General features: G+C 43.3%; 1 protein-coding gene across 1 annotated transcript in view; it reads left to right on the top strand.

Moving 5' to 3' along the window:
* Positions 1-17,444, top strand: part of LOC135203141 (ribosomal RNA-processing protein 7 homolog A-like) — a gene marked incomplete in the record, with an annotated part of 68,885 nt that overhangs the window by 24,864 nt on the left and 26,577 nt on the right. The window contains 2 exon segments of the mRNA XM_064232812.1: positions 4,893-5,018; positions 14,594-14,717. Of these exon segments, the coding sequence (XP_064088882.1) occupies positions 4,893-5,018; positions 14,594-14,717 (250 nt within the window).

Below are 17,444 nucleotides of genomic sequence, written 5' to 3'. Positions count from 1 at the left end.
TTACAAGGAATGATGAAATGATTTATTTTAATCACTTAGGCCAATTCCACGACTCTCTCATATCGCAAAAGAGCATCGAGAATCTCTCCCCCCTGTTCGCGTTAACAAAAGAGAATCTATTTGGGAACAGACACGGAACGTAACGATCCTTAAGAGGTTCGATGCAAGATTTTGCATGTCCGTGAGAACCTTCTCGATCGAAGATAATAACTGTTAACGTATGTCTAACATTTATTGAAAAGAGTTGTGAGAACCTGCGGAAAGTCTTCTTCATAAATCTCTTTGTAAGGTAGAAGACGAACAGGCTTCCTTTAGACTGCTTCCTTTTCCTCGAACCAAGAGAGGTAGCAATATAAGACATCTTTAAATTTAAAGAAGGGGAATAAACTTTAGTCTTTTTTCCCCTAGTTATAAATTCTTAACAGATATTAAGATAAATGGGCGTCAAAGGAAGAGAGGATGTATGCCTTATTAGGCCTTAGAGAGGTTGGATTCACAGAAGTCACGTCTTCTCACAGCATGTTCGCAAGGCTTTTCCAAGAGTATCTGGATATTCTATCAGAATCTATTATAAATAGACCTAAAAAACCTCTCCACTCTGAGTCTGTCCGCGTGCAGACTGACCAGAAGTGGACATGAATGAGGGGTTTTTTCAAGGTAAATGACAATAGTCATGGCTAAGACATAGAATTGCTGCAGATCGTGCTAGATGGAATGAGGAAACTGTCCTCTTCCGATACCTCTGTGAACCACATAGCGAGGTTTTTTCTTCACTTTCAGAGGGAAGAATCACCTATGTATATATCTGCTATCAAAGAACGCAGTAAAAGGCTATACTCTATCTCTACAAGGGGAATTAGAGATAACAGAGGATTAAGATCTTCGGGATCTTATACGATACCGCAATACGACAAGAGTAGGATATCATGTACTTCGATGGGATCTTTTTGTGGCCACAGATCCGTGTTCCGACAAAATGGAACTGCTCCTCATCAAACCTCTTTGAGGAAGTTTATGAAGGAATTCTTTGTTTCTCTTAGCCCTAAACGACCAAGAAGACAAGTGAATTTTTTGTGCATTGGAATCTCGCATCAGATTCAATGGAGACTCGGCAATGGGTTCTTGCCAGCATAGTATGTCTGGCAAAAGGACTAAATCCCTCTATTCCTGACGCAACGTTGCCCAGGCAGGGTGCTTACATTTTCATCTACAGAAGAAGAGATGGTTTAAACGTTTGCCTACAGAGTCTTCGGGGTGCGATGAGGGCTCAAAATGCTTCCCAGAAGGTATTCAGAAGGATACAATAAGAGCTAGAAATCAGGGTTCCGCCCAATTTCAGCTCAGAGTCTCCTTCGACTTCCAGACTCCTTCCCTTCCTTCGGGCAAGGATAGGGAAGATTCTGCAACGAGGAACCTCATCAACATGTAAGAAGAGATCTCGTTAGCAAAAGAAGTGTTCACGAAGGATCCTCCTCGGAGGAAGACTCTTCTCTCGTATTGTTAGATATCCTGTCGTCTACTGGGTGTAGCTGACTAAAATCACCTCCCTTGCCAGGGGCCAAAAGCTCAAAGGGGAAGAATTTCTTCCACCCTTCTCCAGTCTCCTGATAAACTATGTGGGTTGTTTCAGGACTCTCGGACAATGTAGCGCCAGCCAGGCGCCAAATGCCAATACAGGCGAAAAACGCCAGAGGCGGACAGTTCCAAGGAACTCTGTCATGGTCGGATACTGAGAAGGAGGTGAACAAATCGGACAGATATAAGAGTGTCCGATGTGGACATCGCTAGACAGCCTAGAGACTCTTCCAAGCTCGAAGCTCCAGCAAGTGTGGAGGAGCCAAGCCAGGCGCGAGGCGCCAGCCAGGCTCTAGAAGCCAGCCAGGCGCCATCCAGGTGCCAGGCTCCTTCAAGGCTAGGCTCCAGTCAGGATTGAGGATCCATCCAGGGGCAAGGCTCCTTCCAGGGGCAAGGCTCCTTCCAGTAAAGAGAAACCTAAAGCCCTGTCATGTAAGAGGGCTAGTCCCCATTGATATGATACAGGTAAGGCTCTGCCATGTAAGTGGGTCAGCCCCCATTGGCACGATCCGAGAAGGCTCTGTCGTGTAAGCGGGCTAGCCCCCATTGACATGATCCAGAAGGGTTTGTCAGTCATAGGTCCCTACCTCGCTGAAACTCTTGAGGCATGCAGACTCATAGACAGTAATCATGAAGTCTTCTGCCAGGCTCCAGGTGCCTTCCAGGCGCAAGGCGCCAGCCAGACGCAAGGCTCCAGCCAGGCGCGAGGCGCTAGCCAGGAAGGAGGAGCCAATCAGGCACCAGCCAGGCGCAAGGCGCCATCCAGGCGCAAGGCGCCATCCAGGCGCGAGGCTCCAGCCAGGCTCTAGGCGCCATTCAGGCGCAAGGCTCCAGCCAGGCGCGAGGCGCTAGACAGGCGCTAGGCGCCTGCCAGGCACGAAGCGCTAGCCAGGCTCCAGGCTTCACCCAGAAGAGATCGATATCAAAGAACACCCTGGCCTTCTTTGAGACATTGTGATCTCCTAAGCACTTCATAAGTGCATTGATGATTCCTTCAAACAGCTGAGAATTAAAAGCGCATGAAGTGCGAGCTTTTCCGAATTCTTGTTCTTTCCCTAACAATATGTCATAAGGACATATTAGCTGTCACTTACGGGAGATGCAACTCTGTGTTGACTTCCCATTATCCAAAGGATATCAAGATAACCTTCGAGGGATCCTTCTCTCTTGGTTGATACGTGTCTGCGGATACATTGCTGGGATAGGGAGCAGATACTGATCCTTAACTAGTGAGTTAAATTTTATTTAACGTCGTGTTTTTTCTTTGGGTAGTTTGAAAGGAGTTTGTAGATAACTCTTTTCAACTTAAGCACTAACCCTCGTGTTAGGATCAGGTGATCGGGATCGGTGTTGTGCTCCTTAATTATGCCACTAGGCATAGGCATATTGTCATGTAAGAGGCTCTGTCGAGTAAATGGATAAGACCCCATCGACAGACCCACAAGAACTCTTAGCCATAGGTCACATCCTCGCTGAGGCTCTTGAGGCGAAGCAGATTCCTAGGCATTAGCCATGGAGTCTTCCGCCTGATCAAGTAGGAACCAAGGTTTTATTATTTATTACCTACAACGTATGTTGTTTACCTGTCTATTCAGTAAATAGTTGTCTCTTTCCCACCACCAAGGGTGTCAATCAGCTAAGTATATATCTGCTGGGTAAGTTCCATGTACAAAAATGATATTGTTAAGATACAATAAAGTTTTGTACATACTTACCTGGCAGATATATACGATTGATGGCCCACCCAGCCTCCCCTCAGGAGACAGGTGGAAGAGAAAATACAAACATAATGAACATGCAGCTTTTCCATAGAACTTTTAAAAAGTTATGCTTTACTTCACTGCATCCAATAATATTGTATGTATTTTCATATTACTATTGTTGTATTATAAGATACAAAAATAGCAATCACTGTTTTGGTTTGGAAATCAGCTGAGGACGATTGCGAGGTAAGTTTATTTTGCTGTATTGAAGTAAAATCAGAGTGATATTCTTACTTCTAGTTAGCATAAATGAATCTCAAGATACTGTATTGGTATGGGACAAGGTTATTTTGTTATACGAAGTGTTTTCAAGTCAAAATATCTCTTGAATTCATATCGTGAATGAATTTTTTTTTTTTTTGGTGGATGGCGCTGAGGGCATGTTTATTGCGTAAAAAATAAACAGATTGCGTTTGATATTTTCACTTGTTTTCATCAGAATACTACATGCTTTACATATTTATCTTTTATCAGAGTGAACACAGTAAAATGTATTCTTTCATGCTAAATAGTTTTGATTAAAACACATTTGTCTCAAATCTTGTTTACAATCAAGTTTGATGGTGCTATACCGAAGTTTCCATGTTGCCAATGCACAATAATAGTCGTTAGCAGACGAACATTCTTTCCTCAGCCTCAGCTACAACTAGCAGCTTAGATTTTAGCAGTATGCGCCCTTGCCAGTCTTTTCTCCGTAGCGAATGAGGATATATTAGTGTGAAAATATATCAGTCCTATTCTATTTAACGTCATTTGTAACATAACTACGGTAATTTTTTACTATCCTACAATGGTTGAAATGCAAACAAGCTGCTGTAGTTATCAGATTCGGTTGTTCATAGCTAATCAGCTGTTTCTGGCTGTATGTGTTTACACAACAAGTATAACATAACTGACGATACTGTTAGCTTTCTCTTTTACTCTTTTTAAAATCACTAGAAGATGGGATAAATAAAGAGGAGGAAATGAGATTAGCCTATTGTAGTTTGGTCTAAAAAATTGAACTCGCATGTTACTTGAGATGCATGATCAAATAATTGTTTTAGGTTGAAAATTTGGGGGTCACATGATATGCGAGATCACGTGTTACATGAGTGTATACAGTAAATATATTAAGTGATCATTGAATTCTCCTTTTAATTTAGGGATAGTATGTACCCTGCCACTCAGCCTAAGGTCCTTTTATTTCCCAGACTTTATTAATACTTTTTATTTACTCTGCATTTACAATGACCTAGATGCTATTTTCTGTGTGTACCCAGTAGATTTGAGGTTGATAGTAAAATAGTTGAACTGTTAGGTTCTGATAGTGTTTCTGATACTTCAATCCTTGTTGTTACTGTTTTGGAATTCTGAAATTAAATTAAGCCAAGAATACTGATTTAATTCAACTTATAAATAAAATTTAGGATTTTGGAGGAAAGGCAATACGATGTAGGCACATAGTTGGGTCATTAATTTTCTTCTGTGAATTATGAGTACCTCTGGACTTTTTTTTTTTTTTTTTTTTTTGATAATTCTAAGCCTCAAGATTATTTTTACTTTTCTTTTCAGAGCAACTTCAAGCATATATTCATGAGATATGGAAAAGTGGAAAATATATATTTCCAGAAGAAACCATCTTTAGATACCACAGCACCACCAAAACATCCTCATTTCTCCTTGGTAAAACCTGTTGAGGTAAGGAAACAGTATACTGTAGATTTAGGTATTACCCCTTGGAACTATTTTGCTGATCGTGTGGATGACAGTAAGTTTTTGTACATGAACTTTCCTGTCAGACATATACTTAGCTTACGTCTCTGACGTCACGACAGAATTCAAAACTCGCGGCTAACGCGACAGGTAGGTCAGGTGATCTACCTTACCCGCCGCTGGGAAGCGGGTGTAAGAACCAACATACCTTTCTTGCCAGATTTTTTCTGTCGTCGGTGTCGACCACACCTGTTGTCGGTACCTCTTGACAGTTGGATTCTTTTCTCGTTTTCGCCCTGGATTGTTTCTACGGACTTTTGGTGAAGTACCCGATCTTTTGGCCTGGCATTCGCGATTTGTGGACAGTTATTGGACTTTTCTTTGGATTTTTCTTGGATTCATGATGTCTGATGTTGATACTAAGAAAACTGCTATGTTTAGAGTTTGTTGTATGACTGAGTGTAAGGTGAGGCTACCGAAAGCTGCGGTAGACCCTCACACGGTATGTTTGAAGTGTAGAGGGAATGAATGCACCTTTAATAATCCTTGTAATGAATGTGAAAAGCTGAATGAGGATGAATGGAAGTCTTTGTCTTCCTACTTGAGGAAGCTTGAAAAGGATAAAGTTAGGAAAGCTTCTTCTAGGAGCAGTAGTAGATCTCGTATTAGCGAGTTGGATATAGATAATCCTAGTTTAGAAGTAGCTCCTTTGTCAGTTTCAGCTCCTGCTCCCTGCACCGAAGCCGAAGATGCGCCTTCGGAAGTGGCCTCCATGAAAGCCACCATTCGCAGTATGGAGAGGAAAATCAAACAAACTTAGAAGGTAAGAGTGATTCCAATAGTGATTTGTGCAGTGAACCCAGTGCAGTGGAGGGTGCGTCTGATCGGCTCCCTAATGCTTCCAGGCCTAGACCTCTTCCAGACTCCCAGTCCCAGTGGAGGAGGAAAGTCGAAAGCCGCAGGAAGGTTAGGGAGCATCCCCAACGGTCAGGCGTCCCCTCGGTAGCTCCTGTTGATCGTTCCCAGGCTACCTTGGATCGCTCCAAGAGAGAAATATTGCGCCAATGCTTCTCGTCTTCGCCTTCTCCTAAACGAGGATGGAGCTCTTCGGAAGCCTCGCGCCCTTCGAAGAGAGCATGGAACGCTCCCTGCGCCCGCCCTTCCAGCCCTGAAGTTTTTTCGGAAGAGCCTGAGGTGGAAGCGAAGAAGCGTAAGAGATCTCAGGAGTATCGTTCCCCGAGCGGAGATCGAGCCTTGTCACCTGTTCACGAGTTTGTGAATTCTCCTGCAAGGGTGTTGGCTAACCTTCAGGCGCAGATTTCGGCTCTGGCTGGCTCTCTTTGCGTGTCTTCTCGTCGTAGGAAGGACGTCTCGCTTCCTGTAAAGAAGTCCAGGCTCCCCTCTCCTGACTCTCGCTATTCGACGGAAGCGGCGCGCTCACCTGTGCGTTCGGATTCTCGCAGGAGACTTTCTGCTTCGGACAAGATCACATCTGCGTCCAAGCGCCATTCGCCTGACAGACAGGTTTCTCCTTCGGACAAGGAGCAAACTGCGCGTAGGAGATCTTCACCCTACAGACGCTCTTCTCGAGACAGGATCGCTCCCCTTGACAGGCGCCAAGAGCCTAGTAGGCGCTACTCGCCTCGTAGCCGCTCCTCGTCTCGCCTCCACTCTCCAGTTGACAAGCGCCCTAAATCGGACAGGCGCCCTTCGCTGGACAGGCGTCAAGAGCTTGTTAGGCGCGTTTCTCCTGGCAGGCGCTCTTCTCCTGACTTTCACTCTCCTCGAGTCAGGCGCCGAGAGCCTAGCAGGCGCTCTCCTAGTAGGCGCTCGTCGCCAGAGATCCTCTCGCCTCGGTTCAGGCGCCAAGAGCCTGGTAGGCGCTTCTCGTATGGCAGGCGCTGTTCGCCTGGTAGCCGCTCTCCTTTGGATAGGCGCCAAGAGCCTGATAGAAGTTCTTCTTCAAACAGGCGCTCTGCGCCTGACAGCCGACTTACTCCTGTTAGGCTCCAAGAATCTGGGAAACGCACTCCTCCAGACAAGAAGGATGTTGCAAGTAGACACATTTCTGAAGCATTGTCTCCAAGACGTATACGTCTTACTTCCTCTAGAGACTCTTTTAAGAATAGTCGCGCCTCTAAGGATCATGAGGGCTCTTCAGCTCAGGAAGAACAGGACCCCTCAGAAGAAGAAGGACCAAAAGACTCCTCTGTTTCCTCCTATAAGAGGCTGACAGAGTTACTCCTGCAAGAGTTTGGAGATATCCTTTCTCCTGTGGCTCCTCCTTCTCCTCTTTCGTTATTCTCCACTTCGAAGATGTCGAAGGTTTCGTCTTGTGTAAGGATGAAACCTACTGTTTCCATGAAGAAGGCGCTTAGAGGTTTTGGGGAATGGCTCCTTTCTAAGGAAGAGAAAGGGAAGACGGTTTTTTCTTTCCCTCCGTCTAAACTGACTGGCAGATTGGGATTCTGGTACGAATCGGGAGAACCTTTAGGCCTCGCTCTCCCTTCGTCTGCGGACTCGGACTTCTCTTCATTGGTGGATTCTGCTCGTTGTTCCGCCCTCTTGTCCGCCAAGACTACGTGGGGAATGAACGAACTTGACCACCTACTGAAGGGAATGTTCCGAGTCCTGGAAGTTTTCAACTTCCTTGATTGGTCTTTAGGTGTTCTGGCTAATAAGACCCAGACCCCAGATTCTCTGTCTCCTGAAGATCTTAACTGAGTCCTCACTTGCATGGATAAAGCAGTGAGAGACGGATCGAGTGAAGTCTCCTCACTGTTTGGAGCTGGAGTTATTAAGAAACGGTCTGTCTACTGTTCGTTTCTCACGAAGGCAGTTTCACATGCGCAAAGGGCCTCGCTTATGTATGCTCAACTCTCTCCTCTTCTGTTCCCCAAGAAGATTATTCAAGATGTCTCGAGTGCCCTTTCAGCTAAGGCTACTCAGGACATGTTAGCCCAGGCGGCCAGGAAACCTCGCTCTGTCTTCCAACCCAAGGCCAAGAAAGAGACTCCTCTGAGACAGGAGCCCTTTCGAGGAGGACCCGCTGTCAGAGTTCTGCAACCAGAGGGACTAGACCTTTTAAGAGAGGTAAAACCTTCTCTAGGTCAGTCAGAGGGAAGAAATAGCGATCAAGGACTCCAGACATCAGTGGGTGCCAGACTACTGAAATTTGCCGATGTCTGGGCCCACAAAGGGGCAGACAATTGGTCCCTATCGATTGTCAGCAAAGGATACCTCATTCCCTTCTCGTCAAGACCACCATTGACGACAACTCCGAGGGAGTTGGTAGCCAAGTACAAGGACCCCATCATGAATCAAGCCCTTTCTCTAGCAGTAGATCTCATGCTAGAAGGAGGCTATAGAACTAGTGAAAGATCCCCGCTCTGCGGGCTTTTACAACAGACTATTCCTAGTTCCGAAGAACTCAGGAGGATGGAGACCGGTGTTGGATGTAAGCGCCCTGAACGTCTTTGTGGAAAAGAGGAAGTTCGCCATGGAGACAACTTCCTCAGTGTTAGCGGCTCTTCGTCCAGGGGACTGGATGGTGTCTCTAGACCTTCAGGACGCTTACTTTCATGTGCCGATCCATCCTTCTTCACGGAAGTATCTACGATTCATGATGGGAGGAAACATCTTCCAATTCAAGGCCTTGTGCTTCGGCCTATCGACTGCACCCCAAGTTTTCACGGGGTTAATGAAAAACGTGGCGCAGTGGCTACATTTGGAGGGAGTGAGGGTGTCGCTTTATCTCGACGACTGGCTAATCAGAGCAGTCTCAAGAAAGATGTCTGGAGGACCTTCAAAAGACCCTTACATTGGCAAGTTCTCTGGGACTTCTGGTGAACTTCCAGAAGTCTCAATTAATCCCCAGTCAAGAGCGGATCTATCTGGGGATTCGGATAGCTTCTCTGGCTTTTCGGGCTTTTCCGGCTTTTCCGTCGCCAGAGAGGATAGCTCGTTGCTACGAGAAAATAACGACCTTCCTAGAGAAAGATGCATGCACAGCGAGGGAGTGGATGAGTCTGCTGGGGACACTCTCCTCGTTGGAGCAATTCGTTTCTCTAGGAAGGTTGCATCTCAGGCCTCTACAGTTCTTCCTATACCAGAACTGGAGGCGTCTCTCCCTAGATCTGGAGTTCTCCTTCAAGATCTCAAGGGGAATCAAGAGAGACCTTCGGTGGTGGAACAACCCACTTCGTTTTGTGGAAGGAATGTCTCTTTACATGCCGAACCCCAGCCATGTGTTGTTTTCCGACGCATCGGAAGCAGGTTGGGGAGCGACGCTCGGGACAAGAGAAGTGTCAGGCACCTGGAAGGGGGATCAGGTGTCCTGGCACATCAACAAGAAAGAGTTGATGGCAGTCTGGATGGCATTGAATGCCTTCGAGCCCCACGTCCGAAATGCAGTAGTGCAGGTCAATTCGGACAACACAACAGCCTTGGCGTACATCAAAAAACAGGGGGGGACGCACTCCTTCTCCCTGTACGAAACAGCAAGGGATCTTCTGCTGTGGTCTCAAACAAGGAAGATCAGTCTTCTCACCAGATTCGTACAGGGAGAAAGGAACGTCAGGGCCGATCTCCTGAGCAGGAAAAATCAACTCCTGCCTTCCGAGTGGACCCTCCACTCAGAGGTATGCCAAGACCTGTGGAGAAGATGGGGCAGACCTCACATCGATCTCTTTGCAACAGCAAAGAACGCAAGAATCGAACTTTACTGCTCCCCGATCTCAGACCCAGGAGCAGTATCAGTGGACGCGTTTCTCCTAGATTGGACAGGTCTAGACGTCTACGCCTTTTCCCCCTTCAAAGTACTGGGACAAACCCTCAAGAAATTTGCTATCTCGGAGATGACAAGAATGACGCTAGTAGCTCCGTTCTGGCCCGCCCAAGATTGGTTCACAGAGGTACTGGAATGGTTGGTGGACTTTCCAAGAGCACTTCCACAAAGACAAGATTTGCTCAAACAACCCCACTTCGACAGGTATCACAGAAACCTCCCCGCTCTCAATCTGACTGGCTTTCGATTGTCAAAAGTCTTGTCAGAGCGAAGGGGTTTTCGACAAAAGCTGCTAAGGCTATCGCCTCAGCTAGAAGACCTTCGACCCTTAAAGTCTACCAGTCGAAGTGGGACGTCTTTCGCCGGTGGTGCAGGAACCAGAAGTTTTCCTCTTCCAGTACCTCTGTGACTCAGATAGCAGATTTCCTAGTTTTCCTCAGAGAAAAATGCGGTTTGGCAGTATCTACTATCAAAGGATACCGAAGCATGCTGGCTGCGGTGTTCAGACATAGGAATTTAGATCTTTCGAATAACAAAGATCTTCATGATCTATTAAGATCTTTTGAATCTTCCAAGAAAACTTCGAACGAAGTTCCAAGTTGGAATCTGGACGTGGTTCTTCGTTTCCTGAGGTCCGCTAGGTTTGAACCACCACATTTAGCCTCCTTCAAAGATCTCACGAGGAAAGCTCTCTTTCTCATGGCTTTAGCATCCGCTAAAAGGGTTAGTGAGATTCATGCCCTAGAAGGAAGGGTAGGTTTCAAAGGAGATTCCGTGGTTTGTTCCTTCCTTCCTTCATTTTTAGCAAAAAATGAGAACCCCTCAAATCCTTGGCTAAGGAACTTTGAGGTTCGTGGTTTATCTGCCCTAGTAGGGGAAGAACCTGAAAGAACTCTTTGCCCTGTTAGGAGTTTAAAATACTACCTTCAGAAGAAGAAAACCCTTAAGGGCATTGAGGACAGACTATGGTGCTCTGTAAAGGACCCCAGCAGACCATTGTCAAAAAAATGCGCTGTCTTTCTTCATTAGAAGTGTGGTGAAAGAAGCACATAGATCTTGTAATGAAGAACATTTCAAGCTCCTAAAAGTCAAGGCTCATGAAGTGAGAGCAATTGCCAATTCCTTGGCCTTTAAGAAGAATATGTCTCTTCAGAATCTGATGAAAACTACATTCTGGAGATGTAATTCAGTATTCGCCAACCACTACCTAAAAGACGTCAGTATTACGTATGACGAGTGCTTCGCGTTAGGCCCGTACGTATCGGCGGATTCGGTGCTGGGGCAGGGAGCTGGAACATATCCTTAGTAGTTTTTCCCTTGTTTTTGTTAATTGAGTTCATATGGTTGTATGAAAACTGATGCAGGTAGGCATCTTTTTTCGTTTCGTAATACTAATAACTTTAGTTTGGTTAGGTGATCGGATTTGGTTTGAAGCTCCCTGTGTTGGTAGTGGACAGGTTCTGTCATAGAAGAGGGCGAACCCCCATTGACATGATCCGACTTGGATTCTACTAAGTAAGCGGATATCAAGTCCCGTTAGTAGACCCAAAGAGTCTTTTCAGCTGTAGGTCATGCCCTCGCTGTAGCTCTTATGGCTATGCAGACTAATAGACAGTATCTATGAAGTCTTCAGCCTAAACAGGTAAGAACCAAGGTTATTTTTATCCTACAACAGGTGTTGTTTACCTTTTCTTTGTTATTTTCTGTCTTGTACCCTCCACCAAGGGTGTCAATCAGCTAAGTATATGTCTGACAGGAAAGTTCATGTACAAAAATGATATTGTTATTTTACAATAAAGTTTTGTACATACTTACCTGGCAGACATATACGATTGATGGCCCGCCCAGCCTCCCCTCAGGAGACAGGTATAAGAGAGAAAAAATCTGGCAAGAAAGGTATGTTGGTTCTTACACCCGCTTCCCAGCGGCGGGTAAGGTAGATCACCTGACCTACCTGTCGCGTTAGCCGCGAGTTTTGAATTCTGTCGTGACGTCAGAGACGTAAGCTAAGTATATGTCTGCCAGGTAAGTATGTACAAAACTTTATTGTAAAATAACAATATCATTTTGAGTATTTTTTCTCTACAAGCATTATAGTTATGAAAAACACAGTATATTTTATTGTTTAGAGATGCCATTCACTGTTTTTGAGGAGGTGATGAATTCAGAAATAGTGTCATGTAAAAGTGTTATGTCAAGTACTTCAGTGGGACCAAGCCAGGGTTCTCATTTAGTGCAGATTCCAGGATTTAGATTTTTATTATGGACAAATTGTTTTATGGAGTGTTCTCTTCTTAGCAGACTGACTGGCAAACCATTCTTCTTTTGTAGCTGCAGTTGGAATGGTTATAAAGTTGTTTAAACAAATTCAAGTTATCTATATTTCTAGGTGAATACATTTTGCGGCAAGGAATACTGTTGAAGGAGAGGTGACATATTTTGTAAGAAGCTTGGCAGCAAGGTGGGAGGAGATAAAAGGGGAACAAATAAAAAGTAATCAGCACTAAGCAGTGCAGCTGGGCTGAAAAGATGTTGCAAATAATTTTGATACTGTATACAGTGTGTTGCAAAAGGCAGACTTTTAGTGGCATACTCTTTTTCACAAATTGGAAAAAACTTAAAACACTAGGGTTGCGCTAAGCTTAGTCATATCTTGGACTGTGTTGATGATTTGAATGTAAGCAGAGCACAACAGTAATTTTCTTTGATATACGGAAACCATATGAAAGTGTTCTGAGACACCACATTTTAAAACTACATTACTTTTTATGCAATTATACAAGCCAAGTATGTATTGACAATAAATAATCAGCCATATGTAATTTAGAAAATGGTGTCCCTCAAGGAAGTGTACTACGTGGCACCATATTAAATTTAGCAGTGGGTAACATCGGATAACTACTACTATTATTTTAATTAATAATAATCTTCATCTTTTTCAAAGAATGCTAAGCCTTGCTTCTAAGGTAGACAAGTAGCTCTCATCTGCTGGCTTTCATTTCTCTATTGATTAACTAAAGCCATTTTGATTTATAGAAATGGTAAATGTAAGCATAATGTTGACAATGAGAGATACTGTTATCCTCTTATCTATCTGTGAAACTTTTAGAGTTGGTAAAGTTAAGTATATCCTAGTTCAACCAGACCGCTCGGCTGATTAACAGCTTTCCTTGGGACCTACAGCATAATGTGGGATCCGAACCACATTATATCGAGAAATTAATTTCTAATCACCAGAAACAAATTCCTTTGACTCCATGTTGGCAGAGTAGAGTTGGTAAAACCACATAGTGTATGTAACACAGAAAAGTGAAAATCTTTTAAACTTAATATTGCTGTATGAAACAATTGTTGTATCCATAATAGATTACACATATCAAAACTGTACTGTATTGATTAGCATCAGAATCAGTTTAAAAGACCCTTGAACAAGTTCATACATATCATTAGAAGTGGAATGTAATGAACCACTACTCTCTACATTGGGACCTTTTAAGTATGCAGAGTGCAGTGAAGATTAAAGCAATGGATTCTTAATCTACTTGAAGACTTTTTGAACTTGGAAACATTTTCATAATTAATTTATCTTTTTTTCCTACTTAAATTTAATAACTATTTAGTCTTTCTTAATTAAAATTTCCCTGCCATTGCTGTAAATGCTTGTGAGCTTCATAAATAACACACACTGGAACATGTAAGATGTTACCTTGCCATGCAGTTTATATTGATGGTGAGAAGTCTTCATGTGGTGTACTAAAATTGATTATCTTGAGTGACTAGAAGTGCTATAGTAGTCTTTCAAAACCATCTTCAAAATTATTTTGTATATCAAGTAAGTTTTTCATTACACCAACCTTTTAAATCTAATGTTTTTGTTGAAATATGTATGGACCCTGTACTTATGGACATTAAAGGAAAGGAAGATGTTGATAAAGCAAGCAAAGCTGAAACTTTTATGTGTAGGCCACTTTAACAACCATATTTGATGACAAATTTTAGGGAGAAATACATGTTAACTGTAAGTTAAAATAGACGAACTCCTCATTGGATTATAGCATTCTAAAAGCCAAAACGAACACCATGTTGAATTGAAGTAATTCTATACTATCATGGCAATGGTTACTTTTTTGACTCGTGAATATTCAGTAAATAACCCACATGGCTCAATCCTTGTATGCTTCCACAGAGTGGATAGAGCTGTCTGGGTATCTCATGTGATGCACTGTAATCTTTTACCAAAGGGTGTTTGCAGCATCCCTTTGTCCCCGAACTGCACCAACTATTTAATCTAGTACTTTACCTTCGCTCCCGATTCCTTTCTTCCACCTTACTGTCCAACCTAACTAATAAATAAATCGTAGTGCATCTGTGGGGGTTTCACCCATCTTTGTATCCTTGTACTGTAATTTCATCTTCATTATTTTCTAGATCTTTTATTTTGCTGTCTCCAGCCATTCCAACTCCCTCTTTTCACTGTCTTAAATACGGAATGTCAAGTGCTCCATTGCTTTGCTCTATACCTTAAATTTCATGATTCATTCATTCAGATCCTTGTGCTATGCAGAGAATGCAGGTCAGTATTAACAGTTGAATAAATTTTGTGTGAAGCTAAAAACTTCAACACATGAGATGTCAATCTTTGAAAGCAATTAAGGAAGTTGTGTAAGAATCCCCATTTCTTTTACATATTTTGGTATTTAGGACTGCTTTAAGCACTGTAACTGACAGAAGGTACTTTTCTGTACATACTTATAATAATTGTATCTTATTCCAGGGTTTCAAGGTGGCTTACATCGTTTTTTTGAATGAAGAGGGATTAAGGCAAGCCATGGCTGCATCACCATCCAAAGTTTTAATTTTGTCTACTCCAGATAATCCAGTTCTCACAGGCATTAAGAGTGAGTAGTTGAACACATTCTATTTTCCTCAGTAACATATCAGAGATTATTGGAATGTAGTGCATTTGGTGTTGGTTTTATTCAGTTGGTTCTTACGTTATTCATGGTAAAGAGGTTTACATGGTTATATAAAAAGAAATAATTTATCTTTAGATGTTTTAACTTTTTTCGTTGTTTGATGATGATTAAATAGTCCTATAGTTTGATCAGGTAAGTCAAAATTGTTAGTTCCTCAGGTATTAAATTTGTAGTACAGATTATTGATTTATCATTTAAAATAAAAAGAAATAGTAATTCTTAGTCAAGATATTTTTTCAGTGTAACTTGTAGATTTTTAGCATTCTCATAATTAATAATCATGAATCCCCAGATTGTTTGAAGTTATAAATCATAACTCTCAGGCTATGTGGTATTCTCTCTTTCATGAAAATTAAATAATAAATGGTTTGTATCTTGAATTTTTTGTATGCAACTTACCAAATAGTTACATAGCTAAAGTTTGTAATCCATAAGCAGCTAGAATATTTGAAATTTGCGGTATTGCTAGTTTGTTTTGCCGCCGCCCCCCCCCCCACTATCGGGGGAGAGAAGAACCAACACCACACGAAAATCAGCTGTTTCTGCCGGCTGGTACTGTTAACACAGTTCATTAGTCAACGGAATTTTAAACATTTCTTTACCATCGCACACCGCAACGTTGTGATGACTCGCATTGCTCTGTTCTGGCAAGCGCAAGAATGTTCCCCAGATCTATTAGATCTACTGGTGGATTAGCCAAGGTTACTCCTTCTGAAAACAGATCTACTCAGACAGCCCCACTTCAGAAGCTTCCATCAAGGACTGTCCACCCACTCTGTCTCCAACCGCTTGCAGACTGTCCGACGACTTACGACCGAAGGGGTTTTCAAAACAAGCGACAAGAGCTATTGCTTAATGCAGAAGGGAATCTTCAAGTAATGTCTACCAGGGAAAGTGGACAGTTTTTAGAGCCTGGTGTAAAGAGCATAACATTTCATCTTCTGAGACATCTATAACGGAAATAGCAGATTTCTTGTTATATCTGAGGACAGATAGGAACCTGTCTACCTTGACTATCAAAGGTTATCAGGCAATGTTGGGATCAGTTTTTAAACACAAAGGACTAGAAGTATCGACAAATAGAGATCTTTGATACAACAAAGCCTAAAGGTTTGAAGATATTATCTTGGAACCTAGATGTAGTCCTTAAATGGCTGTCAGAACCCCCGTTTGAGCCATTGCACAGAACATCATTGAGAGATTTGACGAGAAAAACCCTATTTCTAGTAGCCCTGTCTACAGTAAAAAGGGTGAGTGAACTAAGTTTCATGGACAAGAGAATAGGATTTGCACAATTGCACATTAAGGGGGCCGGCTGGCTAATGCCATTTTTTAAGGATAGGACTTTGATATTCCTACCACTTAATAAGGTGACTTGGGACATCTCCAAACTGCATATGATTTTTGTCTCTGACCTTCGGTTTTGTGACGCCAGGGCAATTTATCCCGAAAATAACCATTTTATTGTAGTGTCTTACCGAACAATTATACAGCCGTGATTTCCACGAGCGGCAGGAGACTAAATTCAAATTTAGCGCGTAGGCGTTGCCAACACTGGTGGTGATGACGTCATCTCCCTCCACTCGCGGGAGAACCAGGTACAACTGCCCAGGTGAATCCAATTCTTTTCCTGCTGGCGTCCGGTGAACATCGGTGGTCGGTGCGGTTGGATAACTTTGCTTCGCTTTTTTCTAGTGGATTTGATCTTCGGAATTGGTGAAGTACTCTTTTTTGGCGTTGTTGTTAATTTGAATACTATTTAGGCGTTGCTGTCGGATTCTAGTCCATCGGGAGTTAGGTTTTGCATCTCAGGATGTAAAACTAGATTATCCAAATTAGAGTATGATTCTCACACTAAATGTGTTAAGTGTAGGGGACAGGTTTGTTCAGCAAATCGAACATGTAACGAGTGTAGTGATTGGACTGATTCTCAATGGAAGTTTTTTAGTTCATACTTGGAGAAATTAGCGAAAGACAGAATTAGGAAAGCAGCGCTTAGGGAAAGAAAGCTTAGCTCTGCTTCTTCTTGCGATGCATGTGTTCCTTCTGTTTCTCCTCAAATTGTTATGTCTCCTTTAACCACACCTCCTATTCCTCCTACTAATCCCACTTCTCCGGCTTCCGGTGTAGTTTCTTCCGACACCATTGCCAGTCTGGAATCGAGGTTCGATCAGAAATTTTCGGTACTAGCGAACACGGTTATGCAACTTGGTAATTCGGTTAAGACGTTTTTGGAGAAAGCGGTTTCAGGTAAGAGTGTAGTTGAGGGTGCGTCTGTCTGTCCTGACACGTCTCCTAGACAAAGGTCACTGTCCAGCTCCCCCGCACCGGGGAGAAGACATACCGGAAGTCCAAGGGAGGCGATCGGGAGTTGCCCACAGACAGGCGCCTCTCTTGTTGAACCTGTTGCGCCTCAACAGGACTCGGTTAAGCGTTGGAAAGGTGTTGCGGTTAACGCCTTTCGACTGATTCAAGCGATTCGTCTCCGGTTGCGCGGCGCTCTTGGCGAGATTCGCCCGTTTCGCGTCCCTTAAAGAGGTGTTCAGGTGCCGATTCTTCGCCTCCTCCAGTCAAGCGGTATAAGGAGCCTGAGAGTAGGGTTGAGCCGTGGCCGTTAGCGGCTCGTTCGTCGCCTCAATCTGTTCCTTT

The sequence above is a fragment of the Macrobrachium nipponense genome, chromosome 33, assembly GCF_015104395.2.
Source record: "Macrobrachium nipponense isolate FS-2020 chromosome 33, ASM1510439v2, whole genome shotgun sequence".
NCBI classification, from domain to species: domain Eukaryota; kingdom Metazoa; phylum Arthropoda; class Malacostraca; order Decapoda; family Palaemonidae; genus Macrobrachium; species Macrobrachium nipponense.
Note: the sequence above shows the minus strand (reverse complement) of the source record. Positions and strands in the feature narration are given on the sequence as shown.